Source organism: Cetorhinus maximus, chromosome 17, assembly GCF_964194155.1.
Source record: "Cetorhinus maximus chromosome 17, sCetMax3.hap1.1, whole genome shotgun sequence".
NCBI lineage: Eukaryota > Metazoa > Chordata > Chondrichthyes > Lamniformes > Cetorhinidae > Cetorhinus > Cetorhinus maximus.
This window is the reverse complement of record NC_135895.1, coordinates 84368951-84395648: the sequence shown is the minus strand read 5'-3', so window position 1 is coordinate 84395648 and position 26698 is coordinate 84368951. Positions and strand designations below refer to the sequence as shown.

The following is a 26698-nucleotide window of genomic DNA, read 5'->3' as shown; positions in this document are numbered from 1 at the left end:
CCACCCTGTATCAGTGTTGGAATATTCCCCATTCTGTATCAGTATTGGAATATTTCCCATCCTGTATCAGTAAATGAATACACAACATCTTGTATCAGCATTGTAATATACATCAGTATTATATATGTATTGGAATATACTTCTATATGTATTTGAGTATTCACCTGTCCGGTATCAGTGTTAATATATACACCCAAAGTATTTTGGTGTGAGTTGCTTAGCCCTCATTAACCCACTTCCTTTTTCTCTTGCTCCACACTGACTCACCTCCTTCACTCTGTAATCTCCCACTAACTCACCTCCTTCCATCCCAACCCCCATCACCTGTTCACCTTCACCCTCTTATCCCTGAAATCAGCCTCTTTCACTTCCCCTCTCACTGATAATTCTCCCCTTTTACCCTTTTGCCTACACTGTGACAGATCTTTGCACCTTTGCAAACTAGCTGCCCACAAATGGTTCGGGCCATGTCAGAGGAACCCAGTACAAATGCTGCAGCATTGGGCTTCCTCCTTCATCTAGTCCTGGGGATTTGGCTCGGGGTTTTAAAAAATAAATATATAAATATTCCTTGCAAGAAGCCATGATATCATCCAACAGAGGCGCTCACCACAGACCATTCTAATGCTGCTGCAGTGTCAGTGTGACTAACTGACAGAGGCATCATTGATCATTCTCACGATCAGAAAGCATTGCCATCATAAACAAAGCACATCCAAAGCAAACCAGCACCTCTCAGGGCCCCTACCCTGGTAACAATAGATTGATGGTACTTCATAGAATCTTCAACATCAGCGAGTCTAATCACTGATTGAACACTCTGTTCACAAAATCACTAAGGAATCCATTATAAGGTTTTGTTTTTAGAATCATTAAGATGAGCCAAGCGAACGTGCTCTGCCAGTCAGGCAATTTAAGTCATAGCAAAAACTAAACAACAATCTTTGTCTTCAATAAAGGAATGCTTGCAAAAACATTTCTCTTTCCAAATAGCACTACACTCAGTTAGAACATCACTGAGTAGAGCAGGTTCAATGTGGGTGGCACATCTTCAGCTACCCTGCAAGATCCTCGCCAGCAGAGTCAAAGTGGAAGCCTATTGTACAGAGAGTGAGGGCACCTCGAGGGTGTTAACCCAATGTCAGCCTGCCACAATACACGTACTCGTATCTCCAGGCCTCTGTGCTGTTCACAATTGAGCTGCTGAGAGGCAGGTGCTGATGCTGAAGCACTCCCAGTTGGCAGGGTAATGTGCCTTCCGGCTGTGTGGTCAGCAGGGTGAATTGTGCTGCCCATGTACCAGCTGCAATCAGTCCCAACCCGGTGCTCAAACCTCTACCTGTCGAGCTTTCAAAGGGCCGATTGCTGAGCACCCTTCTCGAAGGAGGTGGTCAGCGTGATCTTTTTGAAGCTGAGGTCAAGATGGCAGCTTGGTAATAGAGCTTTGGGAACAAGTCAGTGTGCTGCACCAGGCTTGGCAAACTGCATCAGCAGTGATGCAGTTGGTAGCAATCCCACTGCGGAGTTAGAAGATCATGGCTTCAAGGTCCACTCCAGAGGCTTGAGCCCAAAAACCTTGACTGAACCCGAGAGAGTGCTGCATTGGCAGAGGTGGTGACTTTTAGGTGAAGAGCTAAACTGAGGCCCCGTCTGCCCTCTCAGGCAGACGTCAAAGATCCTATGGCACTGTTTTGAAGAGAAGCAAGGGAGTTATTTTCGGTGTCCTGGCCCATATTTATTCCTCAATTAACATCACTAAAAAAACGTTGTTGCTGTTAGCGGGAGTTTACTGTGTGCAAATTGGCTGCTCCATTTCCTGCATTATAAAAGTGAGTACACTTCAAAAGGTACTGTCAATGTTGGCAGATAAGTTGACCACTAGAAACTCGAAAAATCCCTCCAAAAACAGGGCTAGATTTAAACTCCGCAGTTTGTGGTCATTGATTGGTTGTAAAGAGCTTTGGGGAATCCTGAGGCTATGGAAGGCACCGTTTCGATGCAAGTTTTTCTTTCAGTCCCAGAGTCAGGTAGGTCGGCAGTGCTCCCAAGGTACTGTTGATCATTTATCAATCCATTTGGTTCACCCATGGAATCTGGGGTTAGAGTGGCAACTGAGAGCTGGAATCTCCCATGCTCAACTCCAGGAATCCCTACCAGCTGCACAAACGATGGGGTATTTGCCAAAACTTTGTGCTGATCAACTGTGTGGTTTTCACCTTGTTAAACCTTTTTGGGGAAGGTTCCTGAACCACAACTCTGCCAAACTGTATCAAAGTCCTCTGGACTTATCTAAGTGGGGCCCAGCCCTCCAAGGAGAGAGCAGGAAACAAAAACTGGCTGTACAGATTTCTCAGCAGATTGGTTTTGAGACCATTACACATGGTGTTAGATTTCTGCACCACCAGGTTCATGGCTGGCCAGAAACAGGTTTACGCTTTGTAATACCAGACCACAGTAACCAGCTGAACTTTACAATTAGAGAACAAGTCTATGTAAATATGTAATTCTTTTAACCATTGACAAATTAATGGTTAGTATTTGACAAGATAGCTACATAAAAGACGGCCCATTTAATCCATCTTAGTCCAGCCATGCAGAAAGATCTTCCAGTTCTCCCATTACAGCTGGTTCCTAAATGACTGCTGGCTTTTTTCTACACTGACCTACTTAGAAGTCCATTGTACTTGCTGTTTACTCCATACGAAATGTTCTCTTATAGCAGGCCTGAATTTGGATGACAATGTGACAAACTGCTGTTTATTTATCAGAGTAAAGGTTGCACACCAGTAACCACATGGAGTTCCTGTTTATTATTCAGGATAATGCCAGTTGTGACTATGCAGGCCTGACATTTGTGCAGCAGTTTAAAAGTTAATCATGGTAACTCTGTGTCGTTCTTGTTAATTAAGCACGGCAAGAATTGTTCATTGTCTGGAGTTTCTGTTCATTTGGCAGTGTAAGGGTTACTGTCACTGTAACTGTTCCCAGTTTCTGTACATTCGGCAGTGTAAGGGTTACTGCCACTGTAACTGTTCCCAGTTTCTGTTCATTCCCAGTTACTATTTATTCAGCAGGGTAAGAGTAAATCAGGTTTCGCTTTGTCAGATCCCTTACATTTGTGTAATTTTAGGATAAAAGTTGAGGATCCCTTTGAAAAAAAAAAGTCCTGATGCTTCACATATTTCAACACAGAGCCTGTCATTTAAAGACGCTGCAGAGTTTAATGCTGTAATTCTATACAGCCTACAGGTTTAATGGTGTGACTGAAACCAGAAAGCCGGCTGGAAAGCTTAGAGAACTAATTGGTACTCAGCTAGGTCTCAACGGGAATAATTTTGCTCTCATTTAAAATGCAGATTTCATACACAAAATGGGGTTATTACAAAAGGGGAGAATGTCAAGTTGTTATTTATTTATGTCGTCGAGGGTACGCTGTCAAAATCATAATCAAACTCAATCTGTCCCAGGTCTGTCAAAGTGCTTCCTCACCATGGTAAACAGCACTTGAGCACATTGGCAGACGCTGGGCTAATGCTCAGAGATTTGCAGCTTTCCTCAGAATTACAGACTGTTTGAGGCAGTGCTGATCGAGTATGCCAACTCTTCATCTCTACCAGGCAAGACCTAAAAAAAAAACACATACACATGGGGTTTCTGCCACATGGTGTAAGAAGTGTTAGCCTGTGAATTTATATAGTCAAGGCTATTATATAGAATTGAGGAATGATAGGACAACAGTGTGGAAAATGAACGGTTGGTGTTCTCCTGTGGCAAGTTTTATGCATACCCCCCACCCCCACCCCCCCTCCCCTTCCCAGCCACCCCTTGGCATTAGAAAGCACCAGCTTCACCTCATGGCTGGTGCTGGATTGAATGATCTCAGTCAGATTGCTGAAACTGGTACTAGGATGCCCCAAGTTAAAGAGAAGGCAAAATCAGCTAGGTTCCTGGTTTACCATCGCCACCCAGAGATTCCTTCATTGCAGCACAGGTAGTGAGGGCAGGACTGGACTTGTCTTTGGCTGCTGTACAAGTTCACAAGTGACTTATTCAGCTGGAGTACTGGGGGCTGCCAGGACGGGAGAGCTGGTGTGGAGGTGGGGCTGCACCACTAACATGAAGAATGGTGAAAAAGATGCAATGTCTTAAAATCAATGCCTGGCTGCACATTTAAGACCTTCCCCCCCCACCCCCACCTCCTTTAAACACTGTCCTAGTCCAAAACAGTAATGAGAAAATGAGCAATTGCCAAAGCAGGAAACCGTCTGGGAAAGCACAGGTGGGAGAATTGATCAAAAAATGGAATTGTGTTGTTTTTGGGAAGAGATGAGGAGCAGAGGCTCAATTATGAGCATTAATTCCAACATCATGACCACATCATACTGTAGTGAAGAATCTAGTGAAACTGATGTCGTCACTTTGCTCCTTAACAAACAGGTGTTGAAGTCGTGCTAAATGGGGTGGGGTGGGGAGTGGTGCAGAATCCAGCAGAGAAACAATGTCAAGCAACGGTGGTTAGGTGATACTGAGCTTGGGTTTCAACTGTCTGTAGGCTGTAGGAAGCGATGACAGAGGGACACGTGGGGAATGCGAGGCCTTTGCATCTGTTAAACACTGTGCAAGATGACAGCTCTTTCAGTCAACGGCTGTATTTCCAGGTTGGTTCAGTGCGGAGTTCTGAGCCCTGGTTTCCTCTGAGCACCTTGTGATGTTGAGGGGATGGAGAAGCCTCTCTCAGAGGTCAGTTGAAGGTTTGACAGGCTGCAATTTCTGCCCCCGCTGAAGCCTCAACAGTGAAGTCCCACAGCGAGAAACTCAGGACACGCTAAGGAAATTAGCAGGAAAAATATATTCTGACAAACAGTGCAAATGAAATATTTCATCACCTGCAAAAACACTGTGTTTTCTCAAACTTCCTTCCAATCCACAGCATAGTTAATTGCTTCTGTATTTGGACTGCTGTCAACCAAGAGCTGCACAAGGACATTTAAATCCCCAGTTTATTGCTCATATGTTTTGGTTGCAGCACAGTTGTACTTGGCAAAAGATGAAATGTTTAGAATTTTAAAAACTATTAAAGGCTGCTTGCATGACCTCATCCTCCAAAGTAAATCACTTACCACTGTGAACAGGCTCCATCCTAGTCTGAATGCATCAGGTATGTGCGTGCATGTGTATGTTGGAAAAGGTTGTGTGCGCCTCATTGAGGTTAGAACATACCCTTATACTGTAACTTAGCAGGCGGCTGAGCCTAATTTACTAGTGTCTGCACATTTTAAATCAATGGTAAACTCGTATTTTAGATTTAAATGATCAATTTAAATGGTTTACTCACAATTATGTGTTTACGCCATATGTTTCTTGTCTAAGAAGCCAGTTCACTGTCTGAAAATTCTCTTCTATTCATTTCTTAAATAAGGCTGTGCAAGTATCAGGTTTCTGCTGAGCCTTTCAATCTCCATCTTTGGTCAGATATGGAGCAAGAATCTGGTCCCAGTAAAGTTCCATAACTTCCAAAGAAGTTATGATTGATTGCACACACGTGTCTCTGGAAAAAGTATGAATCACTTCAACATGGAAATTGGCACCACTATGTTTCAGTGGTGTACATCCGCATGTGTGCATTGTCAATGTGTGCCAGTATGAGCAACTGGTTATGCATATTAGTTGACATCCTCAAGTTAGAGTAATAACCCATCAGTGACTCCCTCATGAACGGATGGGGTAACGTCACAGGTCACATGCATGATATTCAGTTCCTTTGCAGTAAGAGAGGCAGGGGTTAAATAACCTTGACATGACCATGAAAGTAGCTAGACTGAAACTCTTTCGAGTTATCAACAGTCACAGATTGCAACTTTTTTCAAGTACAATCACAGTTCTTGGTTTCTGGGAGTGGGACATGAATCCACAACCCTCTGATTCAAAGGCGAGGGTGCTATGAACTGAGCCACAGCTGACACCTCTGTAGCTAGACTGAAACTCTTTCAAGTTATCAACAGTCACAGATTGCAACTCTTTTGAGTACAATCACAGTTCTTGGTTTCCGGGAGTGGGACATGAACCCACAACCCTCTGATTCAAAGGCGAGGGTGCTATGAACTGAGCCACAGCTGACACCTCTGTAGCTAGACTGAAACTCTTTCGAGTTATCAACAGTCACAGATTGCAACTCTTTCGAGTACAATCACAGTTCTTGGTTTCCAAGAGTGGGACATGAACCCACAACCCACTGTTTCAAAGGCGACGGTGCTATGAACTGAGCCACAGCTGACACCTCTGTAGCTAGACTGAATGTGCAGACCATTAACTGGGTCAGGAATGAATGGTGTCTAAGACACTGAACGTCAATTGGCTCAGGAGAAATAGGTTGAGTGAACTGAATGCTGACTACCTCCAACTAACTTAGGGGGCACACATGATATTCCCACTAGGGATTAATAATTCTCCACATGTTAATACCTATCCCTTTAATCATCAATCTATTTTTGAACCAATAACCACCCCAGCTTTTTTCAAGGAGGCGTACAATGGGTGTCTATTCAATGATCTATCACACTGCTGCAAAGCCTTATTCCATTTTACTGGAGCTCACTTAATGTCACTTAGAGATTCCCAATTTCCTTCTCCAATCAGGAGTTGACATTTTCTAGAGGGACAGGAAGAAGACTGAAAACAAATATCTTAAAAATTGGGTGGGGAGGTGTTGCAGGGGGAACAACAGAAAAAGCATGGAGAAAGACCAATTAGCCAATCAATCAATCAATCAGCTTTGTTTCACCGCTGTTCGTTTCTGTGATTGATTCCAGCATAAGTACAAACAGATCCGGAATTCATCCCTTCAAAGAATTTAGTCTGAAAATCTTTGTTTTCAGTGGACCACACCCAGATATAGCATATAAGTGGCTGCTTTTAGCCACCTTCCAATTTCCATGGATGACCCACTGCTCTCCTGAAGTTACAGAGGAAACCAGGAGAAATCCTGCAGAATGTCTAGGCTGCAATATCTACAAAAGACACATGCTAGATGGGACAGATCCCAGTGATTCTCCCCGAGAGGAGAGAGCTAGTAGGTGAAGCTCTGGTTAGTATTTTCAGGAGCTTTGGTAAACCAGAAGAACCGAAGACCTGGATCATTAGGGTTTGCTGCAGCATCTTTAATGTACTAAATATGATGACAGCATAGCAACTTTCCCCTAGAAATCAAAATAAAAGCAAAATACTGCAGATGTTGGAAATCTGAAATAGCAATACAAAACCCTGAAAATACTCAGTAGGTCAGGCAGCATCAGTGAAGAGAGAAACAGAGTTAATGTTACAGATTGGTGACCTTTTATCAGAAGGTCATTAGTGAAAGCTCACCGACCTGAAACATTAACTCTGTTTCTCTCTCCGTGGATGATGTCTGAGCTGCTGAGGATTCCCATCAATTGTTGCTTCCAACTACCAGTGAGCTCGCCGCTGCTTAAACATTAGGTACAAGATAATGCATTAACAATGTAGTGCCTGACATCAAAAGTTTGGGCAATACAGGGTTAACTTTGCAAAGCTCCTCTTCCAGTGTCAAGTCTCCCTAGATGCAAACACTGGCTGCAGAGTCAGTCTAATCTTAAATCTGTGCTTATTTGTAACCTGCAATAAGCAACCAAAATGCCCTTAAGCCAGGCAGCTGAACAACTAGGCTCTGACAGGGAAGTTGGTTCAGCGGGCCTGACCTTGATTTATTTCAGAACCATTTTAATTAGTGTAAGTCATTGGTAGGACCCTCACCCTTGAGACAGGGGTCATGGGTTCAAGTCCCACTCCAGAGACTTGAGCACAAAATCTAAGCTAACACTCCAACGCTGTCCTGCCAGAGATGCCATATTTCTGAGATGTTAAAGCAAAGCTCTTTCGGGTCTCTCAGATGGATATAAAGAGGTCCATGAAGAAGAGGGTGGAGCTCCCTGTTGTCCGAACCAATATTTATTCTTCAACAAATACCATTAAATCATACCTGGCCAATATCATATTGCTGTTTGTGGGGCCTTGTTGTGTGACTGCATTACAACAGTGACTAGACTTTAATTGGCTGTAAAGTACTTTGGGACATTCTTATGTGATGAAAGGCAGTATGTCATACAAATTCTTTCTTTTCTTGATTATGGCACTAAAGGCAATCAAAGTGTTTTTTTTTGTTTAGAACTAAGCACCAAGCTGAAAATATCATGGATTGTTTGAAAATTGTTTATCATTTCCTCTTGCTTAGTGGCTCCGAGAGAAGGGGGCCATAAGAAACAAAAGCTTCAGCTCTGCATTTGCCTGTGCAGACCCAACATTTTGCTTTGATTAGCCATTCACTGTCTGGGGGTTTTAAGTGTAAAAAACGCGGCGGTTCTGAGCAAGGATGTAGTCATCCTGCTTGATCACTTAATCAGCACCATGGCCAGCTCCAGACACTTAATCAAAAGTTAGTAAATAAAATCAGCTGGCTCTCTGCCTTCAGAACTCTGCAAAATGCCAAGAATTCTCAAATTCTTTTGGTAGCTGCAGTTATCTAGATAGTGGGGCTTCCAGCAGAGCAAGTATCCCACCTGCTGGACCATGTTGCAACATCGGAGGCACTTGCTTTTGCGTGAGACTTTAAACAGAAACCCCATCTTCCCTCTCGGCTGGGATAAAAGACCCGATGGCACGATTTTGGAGATGAGCAGGGGAGTTCACCCTGGTGCCATGGCAAATAGTTATCCCTCAACCAGTATTACTGAGACAAATCATCAGATCAGGATTCCATTGCTGTTTGTGGGATATTGCTGTGCGTAAACTGGCTGCCGAGTTTCGTGTATAGGCACAAGCAATAACTTAGCCTGTGTGCCAAATGGTGTTGTTATAGGATTCGATAAGCTTTCAGGAGCTACATCATTGCAAATCGCCTGCCTACATCCTTTCTCTGCGCTTTCAATCTAACGAAGTTAAATGCCTTCAAAAGTTTGCTGCATTTTATTTATATCCCTTTGCTTAGCCGGGTGTGTTGATACCTGTTTATTTCTCCCTGGTTCTTTATAATCATCAAACAGAAGTCCAAGGTTATATCATTAAAAAGATAAATAATATTGTGGATAATCCCTTGCCATTTCACTCCTTTCAGTTCAACAACAGGCATAGTCAATTGCTTATAAAAAACAAAGGAACACTTGCATTTAGAGGGAACCTTACTATGTCTCAGAAATATCAATGTATTATTCAGTGAGTTATTCTTACAATTAGTTATAATTACAGACATTTTGTACATCAAGTGATGCAATAAGAACAGCAATCAATTTAATGGTTGTCTTGGTTAATGGAGGAAAACAGGTCATGAAACCAGGGGAACCTCTTGCTCTCCTTCATGTGATACCATGAGATATTTAACATCACCAGAAATTACTAGAACAGGGGCCTGAAAGATGGCAACTCCAATAATGCAGCACTCCACCAGCAATGCACCAAGTACTGGGCCTGCAACAGGGCTTGAGCCCACTTGTTTCAGTGTCAAACATAGTAAAAGATGCAATGCAATTCTGTCAACCTCAAGAGCCGAATTTGCTAGAATGCTCCCATGTCACAAGAGAGGGAGAACACTGAACCTATCTCAGGTCATCCATCTTCAACCAAAAACTTGCAATAGTCCCAGCAGTGTGGACGTACCTACACCACATGGACTGCAGCCGTTCAAGAAGGCAGCTCACCACCACCTTCTCAAGGGCAATTAGGGATGGGCAATAAATGCTGGCCCAGCCAGCGAGACCCACATCCCAGGAATGGATAAAAGAAAGACAACCCATTGCCTCTTGAATGTCTCAAATTTTCTCCTTCACAGCCCTAAAGGAAGTCTGTTTCAAGTGTTCATTGTTCTTTTTGTGAAGGTAATCTTCCCAATGAGAATCCTTAATTTTTATGAGCTTGAACCTCGGCGTTTTGATCTACTTTTTTGGTTTAATTGGAAGTAATGCTCCAAATCCCTTTTCTATCCCTCTTAATATTTTCACACTTATATAGGAAGCTCTTTCAAAGGTTCTCTCAAGGCTAAAATGCCCAACCACTATGTTCAAATATCAAAGACTTATTGGCCTGATGCTGCACCACAATGTCCAAGTCTGGTTGCTACCCCAATTGCTGCTCTGAATCAGTTTCTCGGATCGCTTTGCCAAGGTCTGTTTTGAGTCTTTGAAAATTCCTGCCAGTTACATGAGTGGGAGCCAAATGGTCAGAGATGTTTCTACTGTTCAAGATGGTTAGGATTCTGGTTGAATCAGCAAATTGGAGAAGTTCCCAAGGATTGGGTTTACTTGCACAAACACACATGCTCCTAGACAGTAAAAAGCTGGTCATCTGACAGCTGATCCTAGAATATATGAGGTCAGATGCAAGCTTGGTCAAAGAGGTTGATTTTAAGGGGTGTCCAAAAGTAAGAACACAAGGGAGAGAGGTTTAGAGCTTAGAGCGCAGGGCACACCATGGAAAAAGCATGTGATGCTGCCTGGGAGAGAGCACCTTGCACGTTCCACAGAGAGCATGGGACACTCATCAAGGAGAGAGCACGGGACAGGGACCGGAGAGGGGGGCGGGAACATCACGGAGAAAGTGCAGGGAACCCCGAAGAGAGCACGGAGCACCCGGAGAGAGTGTGAATCCAGGGAGAGGGTGGGACAGGGTCCGGAGAGAGGGCAGGACCCAGTCCGGAGAGAGCGCAGGACATGGTCCAGAGAGAGCGCAGGACATGGTCCAGAGGGAGCATGGTGCAACCCGGAGAGAATGTGGACACCCCAGAGAGAGCACAGGGCACAACCTAGAGAGATTGCGGTGCGCAACCCGTGGACTGCGTGGAGCACACCTGAAGAGCGCAGGGCTACCCATAGAGAGTGCAGGATACAAACCAGAGAGAGCGGGGGCACGCCTCGGAGAAAGCACGGGTAGCAACCGGAGAGAGAGCAAGGCACCCCGGAGACAGTGCAGGACACACCATGGAGAAAGCATAGGATACTGCCTGGGAGACAGGACGGCGCACATTCCACAGAAAGCATGGGACACTCTCCAAGAGAGAGCATGGGACAGGGTCTGGAGAGAGCGCGGAACACGATCCGGATATAGGACAGGACGGGGTCCGGAGTGGGCACGGGTCACGGTCCGGAGAGAGACAGGGCGGGTCATGGTCCAGAGAGAGGGCGGGACACGGTCCGGAGAGAGGGCGGGTCACGGTCCGGAGAGAGGGCGGGTCACGGTCCGGAGAGAGGGCGGGTCATGGTCCGGAGAGAGGGCGGGTCACAGTCCGGAGAGAGGGCGGGTCACGGTCCGGAGAGCGTGGGACACGATCCGGAGAGAGGGCAGGACACGTTCCGGAGAGAGGGCGGGTCACGGTCCGGAGAGAGGGCGGGTCACAGTCCGGAGAGAGGGCAGGACACGGTCCGGAGAGAGGGCGGGTCACGGTCCGGAGAGAGCGTGGGACACGGTCCGGAGAGCGTGGGACACGTTCCGGAGAAAGGGCGGGTCACGGTCCGGAGAGAGGGCGGGTCACAGTCCGGAGAGAGGGCGGGTCACGGTCCGGAGAGAGGGCGGGTCACGGTCCGGAGAGCGTGGGACACGATCCAGAGAGAGGGCAGGACACGGTCCGGAGAGAGGGCGGGTCACGGTCCGGAGAGAGCGTGGGACACGGTCCGGAGAGCGTGGGACACGTTCCGGAGAAAGGGCGGGTCACGGTCCGGAGAGAGGGCGGGTCACGGTCCGGAGAACGTGGGACACGGTCCGGAGAGAGGGAGGGTCACGGTCCGGAGAGCATGGGACACGTTCCGGAGAAAGGGCGGGTCACGGTCTGGAGAGAGGGCGGGTCATGGTCCGGAGAGAGCGTGGGACACGATCCGGAGAGAGGTCCGGAGAGAGCGTGGGACACGATCCGGAGAGAGGGCGAGACACGATCCGGAGAGAGGGCGGGACACGGTCCGGAGAGAGGGCGGCTCACGGTCCGGAGAGAGGGCAGGTCACGATCCGGAGACAGGGCGGGATACGGTCCGGAGAGAGGGCAGGTCACGGTCCGGAGAGAGGGTGGGACATGATCCGGACAGAGGGCGGGACACGGTCCGGAGAGAGGGCGGGTCACGGTCCGGAGAGAGGGCGGCTCACGGTCCGGAGAGAGGGCAGGTCACGATCCGGAGACAGGGCGGGATACGGTCCGGAGAGAGGGCAGGTCACGGTCCGGAGAGAGGGCGAGACACGGTCCGGAGAGAGGGCGGGTCAGGGTCTGGAGAGAGGGCAGGTCACGATCCGGAGACAGGGCGGGATACGGTCCGGAGAGAGGGCAGGTCACGGTCCGGAGAGAGAGCGGGACACGGTCCAGAGAGAGGGCGGGTCATAGTCCAGATAGCACATTGGATATGGTCCAGAAGAGGGGGCGGGTCACAGTCCAGAGAGAGAATGGGACACCGTCTGGAAAGAGGATGGGACAAGTCCCGGAGACAAAGCGCGGAAGACAGTCTGTATAGAGCACGGGAAGCAATCCATAATGATGTCAATGGAATATTAATCCCTCAAACTCCAAAAGTAGAATTCTTCTGATCTTAATTTCATGCTTCTAAGTAAAGTAGTAAGCATCTCTATTCGTAAAACTGTCCTGTTTTAATGTTAATAAAATTATTGCTTCAAAAGTAAAAAATGTCTTAGTTGATTCTCAACACTGTTTACACTAAAATGCAAAAGGGATTTCAAAGAAACCCTAATGGAAGAGTGACGAGACAGTTCATAGCACTCAGGCTTCTCAGGCAAAAGCATTAGCCATTTGAACACTTCACATATTTACAGGTTATAGAACTCCAGCAATGCTCTTCCATAATGCATGACAATGATGAGCCTCGGGACTGCCTGGAACAAAGTATTAGCGCAATGTCCTTTTGAGAATCAGGTTCAAATTCAGACCAGGACAATTGGAGGGAGCTTTCCTCTCTTTTCAAGAGCTGCTCCAATTTGGGAGCGGCCGCAAGGATGGACAGGAGGAGAAATCGAAATTTCACACTAGTGTCCTGCTGAAATGAAGACCAAGTCATAATGTTTCAGCTCTCCTAGATTTAGAACAATCTACACTCGATTCGGAAGGGACTTAATGCTGAACATGTTGCAGTTGCCAACAGTGACAATACTGAACTATGATACACGCAGTGGTTTATCAGACACATTCACCAATAAAAGCACAGTGATTCCTACCTTTCTGGAGAGTCTGGGTCAAAACAAGTTTTCCTCACATCTGTAATCGTGGGATCGCAGCAGTCACCATCGTCAAAGTCGTCCAGGATATTGTTGCACTCCATGTTACAGAACCCATCCCTCCGCTTCCAAACATAGCACCTCCCGAGGAAGCGGCAGTCCCCTCCGTCATACCCTGTTAAGGGGTGGTCGCACTCAGGGTCACAGTGGTCATTCCCGATCTTGCTCTTCTCACAGTTGACCAGGATGATTCGATTCCGAATGGTGGTGTTGAGGACCTCGGTGACGGTGAGCTCCCAGGTGATGTTGTACCTGCTGAAGGCCTTGTTCAAGGCCTGGTGCTGGAGCTCAATCTGCTGCTTTGAGACAGTGGGGTTGAGCCGTCGATCATCGTGAATGTTGATCACTCTGTAGCGGATCAGCTTTTCATCCCGGAGCGGCCAGTAACTGTTGTAGTTCTTGATGACATCAACATTGTCACAAACAGTCAGTCCACATGGTGGAGGGATCAAAGGAGATGCCAGCTTAGGCCCTGGCAGAAGCATAATTTCCCAGGTGGGATAATGACTGTCCTTATCTGGTATCCATTGATCTTCCATTTTAGAGAAATCTGCATTTAAGACCAAGAAGGAATCTCTCCCATGGATACCTTGACGGTAACTCTGCATTAATTCTTCTTGAGACTTTGCAGTTTTCCACAGGGTGAAGCTAGCCAGGTAACCACGGAAACTGTGTCCATTCTCAGAGCTGTCCCCACCAATTAGCAATGTCCGGCAGGAGCTCATAAACGTGCTGTGCAAATCCCCCAACTGTCCGGTGCTCGCCCCGACTCTGGCTCCATTCACATACAGCGTCATCTGCCGGCCATCATAAGAGGTGGCCACGTGGGTCCAGGCGTTGGCATGGTAACGGTGATGGGCGTAAACCGTGGTGGCATTCCTCGCTCGGTCTGTACGGAGGGAGAAGAAGAAACGGGGATCCTTCCTTCCAGAATATTCTACCGATTGAATGCCAATCATCCAGCCCTTCTCACTGAGTGAATAGGAGCAGTTATCAAAAAGCCCTGCAAGGAAAGACAAAAAAGATCTATCGTGTTACAGGCAGGTATTGCGGGTTTGATTAGTAGTGACAGCAGAATGTGTGGCCCCTGTCCAATCCGCTCCTATGTGGAAAGAACTTGCATTTGCATTGCGCCTTTCCTAACTTCAGGGCGACTCGAGGTGCTTTGCAGTGAATGAAATCCTTTTGGAGCCTAGTCAATGTTATAATGTAGGAAATACAATGCCAATTTTGCACACTGCAAGCTCTCACAACAGCAGAGGCCAGATAATGTGTTTTACCCTTGTCGATTGAGGCATAAGTATTGACCAGGATGCTGGGGAAGCCCCTCTGCTCTTCTTTAAATGGAGCTGTGTGATCTTTAACATGTCCCTGAGAGGGCCCACACATCCTCCACTTAAGGTCGGCGCATTGAAAAGACGGCACCTGCGACAGTGTAGCACTCCCCCTGTACTCTAAGGCAGTGTCAGCCAGGATTTCATGCTTATGTGCTGAAGTGACGTGTACCTAAAACCTACTGACTCAGAGGCTACAGCTGAGCCACAACAGACACACAGCTAACACAGAGATGTAATGCCGTCAATGTGTGATTTTTGGACTAAATCCACAGCAGGATAGGAGCTCATTTTGTCCTTTCGAATTCAGGTTACAACTAGTGAGAACAGTTTGTAATGTGTAAAAATAGGCTAGAAAAACTAAAGGGTACGTGTACATAGTAGTAATAGTAGGAATTGTAATAATTTGAGATCATTCATTACAAGCACTCCCCTACATTAGGGAACATTAAAGTGTTATTTATCATCATTATTCATTCACGGGATGCGGGCTTTGCTGGTTGGGCCAGCATTTATTGCCCATCTTTAGTTGCCCTTGAGAAGGTGGTGGTGCGCTGCTTTCTTGAACTACTACAGTCCATGTGGTGTAGGTACACCCACAGTGCTGTTAGGGAGGGAGTTCCAGGATTTTGACCCAGCGACAGTGAAGGCATGGCGATATATTTCAAAGTCAGGATGGTGAATGACTTGGGGGGAACTTCTAGGTGGTGATGTTCCCATCTGACTGTTGCCCTTGTCCTTCTAGATGGTAGTTGTTTAAGGTTTGGAAGGTGCTGTCGAAGGAGCCTTGGTGAATTCCTGCAGTGCATCTTGTAGATGGTACACACTGCTGCTACTGTGCATCAGTGGTGGAGGGAGTGAACGTTTGTGGATGGGGTGCCAACCAAGTGGGCTGCTTTGTCCTGGATGGTGTCAAGTTTCTTGATTGTTGTGGGAGCTGCACTCATCCAGGCAAGTGGGGAGTATTTCATCACACTCCTGACTTGTGCCTTGCAGATGGTGGACAGGCTTTGGGGAGTCAGAAGGTCAGTTACTCGCTGCAGGAGCCCTAGCCTCTGGCCTGATCTTGTAGCCACAGTGTTTATATGGCTAGTCCAGTTCAGTTTCTGGTCAATGGTAATCACTAGGATGTTGATAGTGGGAGATTCAGCGATAGTAATGCCATTGAACATCAAGGGGTGATGGTTAGACTCTCTCTTGTTGGAAATGGTGATAATTCCTTGGTAACAGAGTGTAATCAGCACAAACACACTAAACGAGTTTAGTAACAGCACAACAACTAGTACTGACAGAGCACATTCATTGCAGAAAAACATCCCAAGAGTGTTCACAAAAGCACAATGAAACAAAAAAAAAGCAATGCTGAGCCGAAGAAGCAGATATTCGGAGGGCACCATCAAAAGTTGGGGCAAAGAGGTCAGTTTTAAGGAAGCGTTTAGAAGCATGGGTGGAGAGGTTGCTGGTATTCTATATTGGTCAGATCACAAGGGGATTGCATTTGTCATCCTAATCATCTAATCCCTAGAAGAGTATTGTTGCCCTGCAGGAGGCACTGAGGGCTGCAGGCAAAATGATTTCAAGCATCAGGAATTGGAGTTACAAGTAAAGGTTAAGGAAGTTGCCCTTGTTCTTGTTGGAAAAGAGAGGACTTTGAAGTGACCCAAGTGAAGCTTTAAAGGTTCTAAGTTGTGATATGATAACATGTACCTTTAAGGGAGCATAGGTTAAACTGTTGTCAATCATTATTACCATTGCGACAGGATATGATGTACTAATCCCATGACTTGTAGTCACTTTGCAAGCAGCAGCGGTTGAGGGCAGAAACGTGTCCCTCAGCCTCCCAGTGAATATTCTCTGTATATAGTCTTACCTTCAAATAAAGAACCCACATTATTGTTTCACCAATCCTTGTGTATGATTCATACATTTATGTTGAAGAAGAACTACGTGAATGAAGAACTTTAATCCAAATTGCTCCCTTTGGTGATGGGCTCAAATATCAAAGGACAAGAGGCAAAAATGAAATGATGAGGAGAGGGAAATGGGACTGGGCTTTTGCATTCAGAGTGTATGAGAGTTGTGGAATAAGTAGCAGAGAAACCCATTGACACAGGTCGTGTGAACGGTTCAAGTGATAATGTTTTTTGAGAAAAGTGATTGAAGAATGTGTGAAGGTGGGGAGCGGAAAAATTAAAGTCTTGCTTGGGTCTATTGAGTGTTTCTACTTCCTACACCTTCTTAATGGACAAATATACTTTGAACAAGATTGAAAAGTCTTGAGTTTCAACTATTCAATGAAATTCTCCAAGGTATACAGTGTGAAGATGGTTCTCAAGGAAGCTCCACAAAGGAATCAGTTTGGCTCAAGTGTTAGCACTGTCTTCTCTTTAGTCAGACGATTGTGAGTTTAAATCCCATTCCCAGACATGCGCTGATATTGAAGTTAACTTTGCAGTGCAGTGCCAAGGGTATTGCTGTGCCTTGGGTGCTGTTCTTCAGTAGAAATTTAAAGCTGAGGGGTTCAATGATGTTAAAGATTCCATGGCAAGCTGAAGAGCAGAGAGTTCAACATTTCCCCTTCAACCAAAACAGATTCATTTCACTCCTGCTTGTGGAACAGTTTCAAGAGCAGAATAGCTGTTCATGTTGGCAGATGCAGCAGTCAGTCATTGCGTGATGTACAGGGGCTGTTCTGATGTGAAAAGACGTGACATAAATTCAAGATGCATGTGCTTAATCAAAATATCTCAAACTGATCTGATTACGAGTGATTTTGCCTCTGTGCACCTTATGGGAAGGCTGCATTTGATAGTGGGCTTCAGTTATTTGGGGAGGCTAGAGAAACTAGCTTTGTTTCTCTTAGAGCAAAGAAGGTTAAGTTGAGATTTTCTAGAGGTATCAAAGTGGGTTTTCAGAGGTGACGAGAAACTGTTTCCACTGGCAGCAGGGGCAGTAACCAGAGGGCAAAGATTGAAGGGAATAGCCAGAAGAACGAGAGGCACCATGAGGGAAGCAAGTTTTTTATGTAGCAAGTTCTTATAATCTGGAATGCACTGTCTTAAAGGGTGGTGGATGCAGATTCAATAGTCATCTTTAAAAGGGAATTGGATAAATACTTGAAGGGGAAAAATCTGCAGGACTTTGAGGAAAGGGTACGGGAGTGAGACTAATTGGATAGTTCTTTCAAAGAGTTGGCACAGGCATGATGGCCCGAGTGGCTCCCTTAAATTCTATATCATACTATTATTTGCAATAGTGTGTTTAAGTTTGAACATATTACGGACAATAAGATTTTCAGGTACAGGGGTAGCTTTGGAAAAGGGTGATTCCTGTCCTCGAATTCTGAGGTACGAGGAGAAACTCGAGGGCTGAACTATACTGTACAGAGTGTGACTTGCAGCCTGTAGCCAGACATCCTCAGGCATTTTGCTGGTGCTCAGCTGTGCATTAAACTGACAGCAAAGTGCAATTGGTTAAACAGCAAACCCATGTGGTACTAGATAACATCCTGCTGCTGCTTCCCTTTGAGTTGCCTGGATGCACAGCTGAGCTCCCTTCTCAGCACAATTAACAAATGGTCACATGCCCTGGAGACAACCTTTGGCTTTTTTTGACACAGATGATGAGCTGAACTTAAAATCCCAACTGTACGCATTGTAGCGTTGTTCTTTACCCGCCTTCTCTCTTTTTCTCTCTCTCTCTCTCTCTCTCTTTCGGAGCTGGTGATTCATGCTGGTCCATAGGTTTATGGCTGAACAGAAGACGGAGCATGTCGGTATGCTGTTCAACTGCGGAAGCCATCAACACAAAGCCTGCTCACATCACCTGCCATTAACACTGGCACCAAGGGTCACTGGAAATGTTCAGAGAGCAGAAGATAATGGAGTTCAGGCAGGTTCCATCATAAGTAATCCGAACCTTGACACCAGTTGCACTCTCCAGTGGCAACTAGTAAAGCTCCCTGAATGTGTTTGGTTAGTGGAATGCATCAACCCGTTCACTGTAAGAGTATCCTGTAAAGTTGTATTGAAGTCCTTAAGAGTTGGTTTTGTTTTCATTTTTAAAGTCTCTCTAATCCTTTTTACTGAAGGAATTATTTTTGGCTTACACTCAGCTCCAAAAAGCTTTAAAAAAATGTATCAAATAAAATGTTAAAAGCCTTGTTTCTCTGGCTGGGTCAGGCTGGATGCCTTGACATCCTCCTGTAAAACAAACCGAGTGACCTCGGTACTTGCGTGCCTCCTTCAATAATTTCTAACTTGATTCCTGCCACAAATTGTACCCATGGAGGTCATTTTAACCCCAGAAACAAAAGCTGTCAAATAATCAGGGTCATTTGACGCGCCCAAGGAAGCAGTCAATGTTTGAGATGTAGCTGTCTCAGGAATTTTTTTTATTCATTCATGGGATGTGGGCTTCGCTGGCTGGGCCAGCAATTATTGCCCATCCCTAGTTGCCCTTGAGAAGGTGGTGGTGCGCTGCCTTCTTGAACCGCTGCAGTCCATGTGGGGTAGGTACACCCACAGTGCTGTTAGGGAGCGAGTTCCAGGATTTTGACCCAGCGACAGTGAAGGAACGGCGACATATTTCCAAGTCAGGATGGTGAGTGGCTCGGAGGGGATCCTCCAGGTGGCAGTGTTCCCATCTATCTGCTGCCCTTGTCCTTCTGAATGGCAGTGGTCACGGTTTGGGAGTTACTGCCTAAAGAGCTGTAGTGACTGAATGTATAGCCTCTCCTGCTGTCTGTCAGGGGTCACGTGATGCTCTTAGAGGCTCCAACCAATGAACCCTAAGTGCAGGTTATTCGGTGGGGGGGGGGGATGGTGGTAGGGTTTCTTGACGAGAGTCCTGATTGGGCACGTAGCGCCTGAAAAGCTCTCTGTAATAAAGTTTATCGGCCCCTTGTTGAAACTTGTCTGCTCCATCAAGTAATTACATTTGGCGATGAGGGTAAAATACCTCCAACACTGCACCTCACCTTGTTAACGTGAGTACATTGAATTTTAAGAAAAAGAAGACAACTCACCAGTCATGCCACTCTTCGGCAGAATCGATCCTTAAGATGCGACTATGGAAGACTGGAGCCATTGTGTAGAGTACCTTGGTTTTATTTCGTTGCGAATGAAATTGCCATGGAGGAAAAGCAGAAAGCCTTCTTTTTGAGTGTATGTGGTAGTAAGACATACAATCTCATTCGCAGTCTGACGGCCCCGAACGCGCCCAGTTCCAAGTCATTTAATGAATTAGTGGGCCTCTTGAAAACGCATTTGCAGCCGAAGCTATCCATAATAATGCAGCGGTTTAATTCCAGAGTTAGGGCCCCAGGAGACTCCATCGCAACCTATGTAGCGAAGCTGAAGCAGTTGACAGAACAATGCGACTTTGCGGACACACTAAGTGATATGCTGCGGGACCGATTAGTTCAGTTGGCTGGACGGCTGGTTTGTGATGCAGAGTGATGCCAACGAGCGGGTCCAATTCCCGTATCGGCTGAGGTCATCCAAGGCCTTCTCAACCCCACTCCTCGCCTGAGGTGTGGTGACCCTCAGGTTAAACTCACCACCTGTTATCTCTCTCTAATGAGAGAGCAGCCTATGGTCCTCTGGGACTATGGCGACTTTCATTCATTCATAGTTTGTGGAGTTCTGGATGACGCCATTTAGCACTGTTAATCGCCAAGGTCAACATCAACTTTAAGCGCGCCCTGAAAACACCCCTTGCCATGGAAAGTGCTGCCAGAGACTCGCAGGCTTTACAACACATACAACATGGCGCCGTTCTTCATGTGGGGTGGGAACCTACCGCCAGGCATGGTATGAAAACCAGAGATACAGCATCAAAGTGAGAAGCAATGTCCGCTTTTGGAAAGATGAAAAGGGCTGGTAGACACTCCAAGGTTAATTTGTTATAGGTGTGGGGGTGACCACAGACCATATACCTATAGATTTAAGGAGGCAAAACGCCATTACTGCCATAAGAAAGGTCACGTAGTAAGGCAATGCAGGGCGAAATCGAAACAGCCCGTAAAGCAGCAAACCAACATGATTGAGTTAAAAAATACAGCAGAACCTGAAGCTGCCGACACTGACATCTATTCCCTGTACAACGTCACCACTATAAAAACCGAACCTATTACTGTCACAATCCAAGTTATTGAGAAGCCACTAATAATGGAGGTAGATACAGCAGCCACAACCACAGTGGTGGGAGGGCACATATTTATATACCTAAATGAAGGTACCCAACGACTAAATCTGGAGAAGACAACCGTTAAATTAATGACATACACTGGAGAATCTACTCAAGTAAATGGCATCACCACAGTACCAGTGTGTTATAGGCAACAGACTGCCCAGCTGACTTTGATAATGGTGACAGTAGAAGAACCTAGTCTTCTGGGCCGAGTCTGGTCACAGAAGGTCAAGCTTGACTGGTCTGAAATAGATCATCTGAGAACAAGAGGAGATCCCTGAACTGCTAAGGAGTCCATGTTCAAATGCAGCAAGACCTGGACAATATCCAGGCTTGGGTTGACAAGTGGCAAGTAACATTCGTGCCAGACAAGTGCCAGGCAATGACCATCTCCAACAAGAGAGAATCTAACCATCGCCCCTTGATGTTCAATGGCATTACCACCACTGAATCCCCACTATCAACATCCTGGGGTTTACCATTGACCGGAAACTGAACTGAACAAGCGAAATAAATATTGTGGCTACAAGCGCAGGTCAGAGGCTAGGAATCCCGTGACGAGTAACTCACCTCCTGACTCCCCAAAGCCTGTCCACCATCTCCAAGGCATGAGACAGGAATGTAATGGAATACTCCCCACTTGCCTGGGTGAGTGCAGCTCCCACAACACTCAAGAAGCTTGTCACCATTCAGGACAAAGCAGCCCGCTTAATTGGCACCTCATCCACAAATATTCATTCCCTCCACCACCGGTGCATAGTAGCGGCAGTGTGTACCATCTACAAGATGCACTGCCGGAATTCACCAAGACTCCTTAGGCAGCACTTTCCAAACCCACAGCCATTACCATCTAGAAGGACAAGGGCAGCAGATGGATGGGAACACCACCAACTGGAAGTTCTCCTCCAAGTCACTCACCATCCTGACTTAGAAATATATCACCGTTCCTTCACTGTGGCTGGGTCAAAATCTTGAACCCCCTTCTAACAGCACTGTGGGTGTACCTACACCACATGGACTGCAGCGGTTCAAGAAGGCAGCTCACCACCACCTTCTTAAGGGCAATTAGGGATGGGCAATAAATGCTGGCCTAGCCAGCGAAGCCCACATCCCATGAATGAATTAAAAAAAAGGAAATGTGGCATGGTATTTTGGGATGAACCAGGGAAGTTATAGGGCTTTCAAGCAAAAATATATGTGGATCCTCAAGGCGACACCACGTTTCTTTAACGCCAACCTGTGCCTTATGCGTCCAAGGAGAAGGTGGATACAGAACTGTGCCAGTTAGAAAAGTTGGGCATCATCCAGCTTGTCCAATTCTCAGAATGGGCAGCACCCATAGTTCCAGTGGTTAAGCCTGACCAAACCATGTGTATCTGTGGGGATTATAAATCGACCGTGAACAAGGCAGCAAAACCAGATAAGTGCCCCATTCCAAGAATAGATGACTTATATGAAAAGCTAGTTGGAGGTAAATCCTATAGAAAATTGGATATGAGCCATGGCTACCAACAAGTAGAGCTGGATAGCATGTCAAGAGAATGCGTGACTGTTAACATACACAAGAGTCTTTATGAGTACACTCACCTGCCCTTTGGAATATCGTCTGCATGCCCTATCTTCCGAAGGATAATGGAGAGTCTTTTGCAAGTGCTTTCCCGAGTGGTAGCATACCTAGTTGATGTTCTGATCACAGGGTCAACTGAGCCCAAACACTTGGTCTACCTGGAGGAGGTGCTAAGCAGGTTCATGGAAGCTGGCGTACGGTTAAAGAGGGAAAAATGCACATTTTAAGTGCCAGAAGCTACTTACCTGGGTCACAGGGTGGACACCATGGGTTTACATCCAGTAGAAGAGAAAATTCGGGCAATAAAAGATGCACCCTCACCATCCAATGTAACTGAACTCAAGTCTTTCCTGGGTATATTCAAATAGCTGCTTCTTGCCAAATTATCAGCTGTGTTGGCACCATTACACTGGTTGTTAAAAAAGAATCACCATGGGTCGTGGAATTCATAACAGGGAAGCTTTTGTGAAAGTAAAGCAAAGGTTGCGTTCATCGTGTTTATTGGCACACTAAGATCCATCAGAAGGATTGGTATTAACATGTGATGCCTCTCCTTATGGTATAGGAGCTGTGTTATCACATAGAATGGAAAATGGATCAGAAAGGCCCATTGGCTATGCCTTGAGAACCCTCTCCGCAGCTAGAAAAGGAAGGTCGATTGGTGGTATTCAGACTGAGGAAATTCCATCAGTACCTGCATGGACGACATTTCACCATTGTTTCAGACCATAAACCATTGATGGGTTTATTTAGTGAGGATAAGGCCATTCCGCCAACAGCAAGAATTCCATGTTGGCCTTTGATATTATCTGTGTATGAGTATAGCTTTATGCACTGTCCTGGCTTACATATTGCAAATGCGGACACAGTCAGTCCTCTCCCGTTACCAGATAGCATCATACATGTTCCAGCGCCACGAGAAGTTGTGCTTGTGCTGAATTTCTTGGATTCTTCACCTGTGTGCGTGAAGAAAATTAGAAATTGGACGAACAGAGATCCAATTTTGTCGAAAGTCAGAAACCGTGTTTTGCAAGGATGGTCAAATTTGCCCGTATCTGAAGAGATGAGACCATTCCATGCCAGAAAAGTAGAGTTTCATTGTCAAGATGGAGTTTTGCTGTGGAGATCAGGAGCTGTCGCCCCTTAGCAAGGAGCTTCACAGTGCGCATCCAGGCATATCAAAGATGATAATGCTTACGCGAAGCTATGTCTGGTGGCCAGGCATTGACAATGACATTGAAAGCATGGTCAAGCACTGTCTCCATTGTCAGCAACAACAGAAGTTGCCTGTTTCAGCTCCACAGCATCCGTGGGAGTGGCCTGTTCGACCCTGGGTTAGATTACATATTGATTATGTAGAATCATTTTTAGGTACCGCATTTTTGTTGATTATAGATGCGCATTCTAAATAGATGGGCGTATACGAAGTCAAATCACCAACACCAAACGCAACTATCGAGAAGCTGCGTCACTCTTTTAGCATACATGGCCTACCAGAAATCGTTATTTCTGATAATGGTGCAGTTCTCACCAGTACAGAGTTTTAGGGATTCACGAATTTAATGGAATCAGACATATTAAAACAACCCCTTACCATCCCTGATCAAATGGTTTAGCTGAGAGAGTTGTGCAAACTTTCAAACCTGGAGTGACGAGATTATCGGAAGTTACTCTAGAAACTTGACCTTCCCACTTTCTTCTCAGTTATAATACAACACCACATTCAACTACGGGTTCAACATCACCTGAATTATTGATGAAACACTGCCTATGTACAAGGTTAAGCCTGGTGTTTCCAAACTTAGAGGGGAAGGTAGAGAGGAATCAGTGTAATCAAAAATTGACTCACAATGTTCATAGCAAAGCTCACACATTCACTGTAAGAGACACAGCATTCGTGCAAGAATTTTGGAAGTAGATTTCCAAATTGGGTTTCTGGAACCATTGTCTCAGAGACTGGTCCCTTATCTTTCCAGGTGGAAATGGAAGACAGGAGCATTCAAAAACACATGGACCATATTCGTGATATAGACACATTCAAACAACCAACTATTCCGCCTGTGATTAACGTCGAGCCATCAATCCCTGAGGTGACAGATCGACCCAGAGTAGACATGCCTGATATCTCTGTAGAGTTCCTGAAGCAGAACTACCACTTTCGAATGATGTATCTCATGCTGCAATTCCTGATCATGTCGATCCTGTTGAGGAAGCTCAAGTGGTAGAGCTATGCCGCTCTAACCGAATAAGGAGAGCACCTCAGAGACTTAATCTTTAATCACCTGAAGTTCTATATATGCATATGTTGTTGGATATTCAAATGTTCTCTGTAAATAGGTACTATAAAAAACTAGAGGCGGAAGAAATGTAGTAACTGAAGGTATAGCCTCTCCTGCTGTCTATCAGGGGTCACGTGATGTTCTTGGAGGCTCCGACCAATGAGGCCTAAGCGTGGGTAATCTGCCGGGGGGTGGGGGGGGGGGTGGGTGTGGAGTTTCCTGGCGAATGTCCTCGGCAAGCATATAGCATCTGAAAAACTCTCTGTAATCAAGTTTATCTGTTTCTTGTTGAAACTTGTCTGCTCCTTAAAGTCATTACAGGAGCCTTGGTGAGTTCCTGCAGTGCATCTTGTAGATGGTACAGACTGCTGCTACTGTGCAACGGTGTTGGAGGGATTGAATGATTGTTGAAGGGGTGCCAATCAAGTGGGCTGCTTTCTTCTGGATGGTGTCAAGCTTCCTGAGTGTTGTTGGAGCTGCACTCATCCAGGCAAGTGAGGAGTATTCCATTACAATCCTGACTTGTGCCTCGTAGATGGTGGACAGGCTTTGGGGAGTCAGTAGGTGAGTTACTCTCCGCAGGATCCCTAGTCTCTAACCTGCTCTTGTAGCCACAGTGTTTATATGGCTAGTCCAGTTCAGTTTCTGGTCAATGGTAACACCCAGGATGTTCATAGTGGGTGATTCAGCAATAGTAATGCCATTGAATGTCAAGGGGTGATGGCTAGATTCTCTCTTGTTGGGGATGATCATTGCTAACACTTGTGTAGCATGAATGTTACTTGCCACTTATCAGCCCAAGCTGGATATTGCCCAGGTCTCGCTGCATTTAGACATGGACTGCTTTAGCATAAGAAGAATTGTGAATGGTATTGAACATTGTGCAATCATCAGTGAATATCCCCACATCCTACCTCATGATGGAAGGAAGGTCATTGATGAAGCAGCTGAAGATGGTTGGGTCGAGGACACTACCCTGGGGAACTCCATCAGTGATGCCCTGGAACTGAGATGACTGACCTCCAACAACCACAGCCATTTTCCTTTGTGTTAAGTATGACTCTAACCAGTAGAAAGTTTTCCCCGATTCCCATTGATTCCAGTTTTGCTCGGGCTCCTTGATGCTACACTCAGTCAAATGCTGCCTTGATGTCAAGAGCAGTCACTCTCACCTAATCTCGGGAGTTCAGCTCTTTTGTCCATGTTTGAACCAAGACTGTAATGAGGTCAGGAGCTGAGTGGCCCTGGCAGAACCCAAACTGGGCATCAGTGAGCAGGTTATTGCTAAGCAAATGCCGCTTTGATAGCACTGTTGATGACCCCTTCCATTACTTTACTGATGATCGAGAGTAGACTGATGGGGCAGTAATTGGCCGGATTGGATTTGTCCTGCTTTTGTGTATAGGACATATCTGGGCCATTTTCCACATTGTCGGGTAGATGCCAGTGTTGTAGCTGTGCTGGAACAGCTCAGCTCGGGTCGTGGCAAGTTCTGGAGCACAAGTCTTCAGTACTATTGCTGGAATATTGTCAGGGCCCATAGCCTTTGCAGTATCCAATGCCTTCAGCCATTTCCTGATATCATGTGGAGTGAATTGAATTGGCTGAATGTTGGCATCTGTGATGCTGGGGACCTCTGAAAGAGGCCAAGATGGATCATTCACTTGGCACTTCTGGCTGAAGATTGTTGTAAATGCTTCATCTTTTGCACTGATATGCTGGGCTCCCCTCATCATTGGGAATAGGGATAGTTGTGGAGCCTTCTGCTCCAGTGAGTTGTTTAACTGTCCACCACCATTCATGACTGGATGTGGCAGGACTGCAGAGCTTAGATCTGATCCATTAATAGTTTAACTCTGTCTATCGCATGCTGCTTGGCATGCAAGTATACCTGTTTTGTGGCTTCGCCAGATTGGCACCTCATTTTTAGGTATGCCTGGTCTGCTCCTGACATGCCCTCCTGCACTCTTCATTGAGCCAGAGTTGGCCCCCTGGCTTGGTGGTAATGATGGATAGGGGGATATGCCAAGCCATGAGGTTACAGATTGTGGTTAAGT

At 46.0% G+C, this 26698-nt stretch overlaps 1 protein-coding gene across 1 annotated transcript in view; it reads right to left on the bottom strand.

The window, feature by feature from the left end:
- pappa2 (pappalysin 2) overlaps positions 1 to 26698 on the bottom strand; it is a 477685-nt gene that overhangs the window by 388438 nt on the left and 62549 nt on the right. The window contains exon 2 of the mRNA XM_078561789.1: positions 13210 to 14272. Within this exon, the coding sequence (XP_078417915.1) occupies positions 13210 to 14272 (1063 nt within the window). The remainder of the gene's footprint in view (positions 1 to 13209; positions 14273 to 26698) is intronic.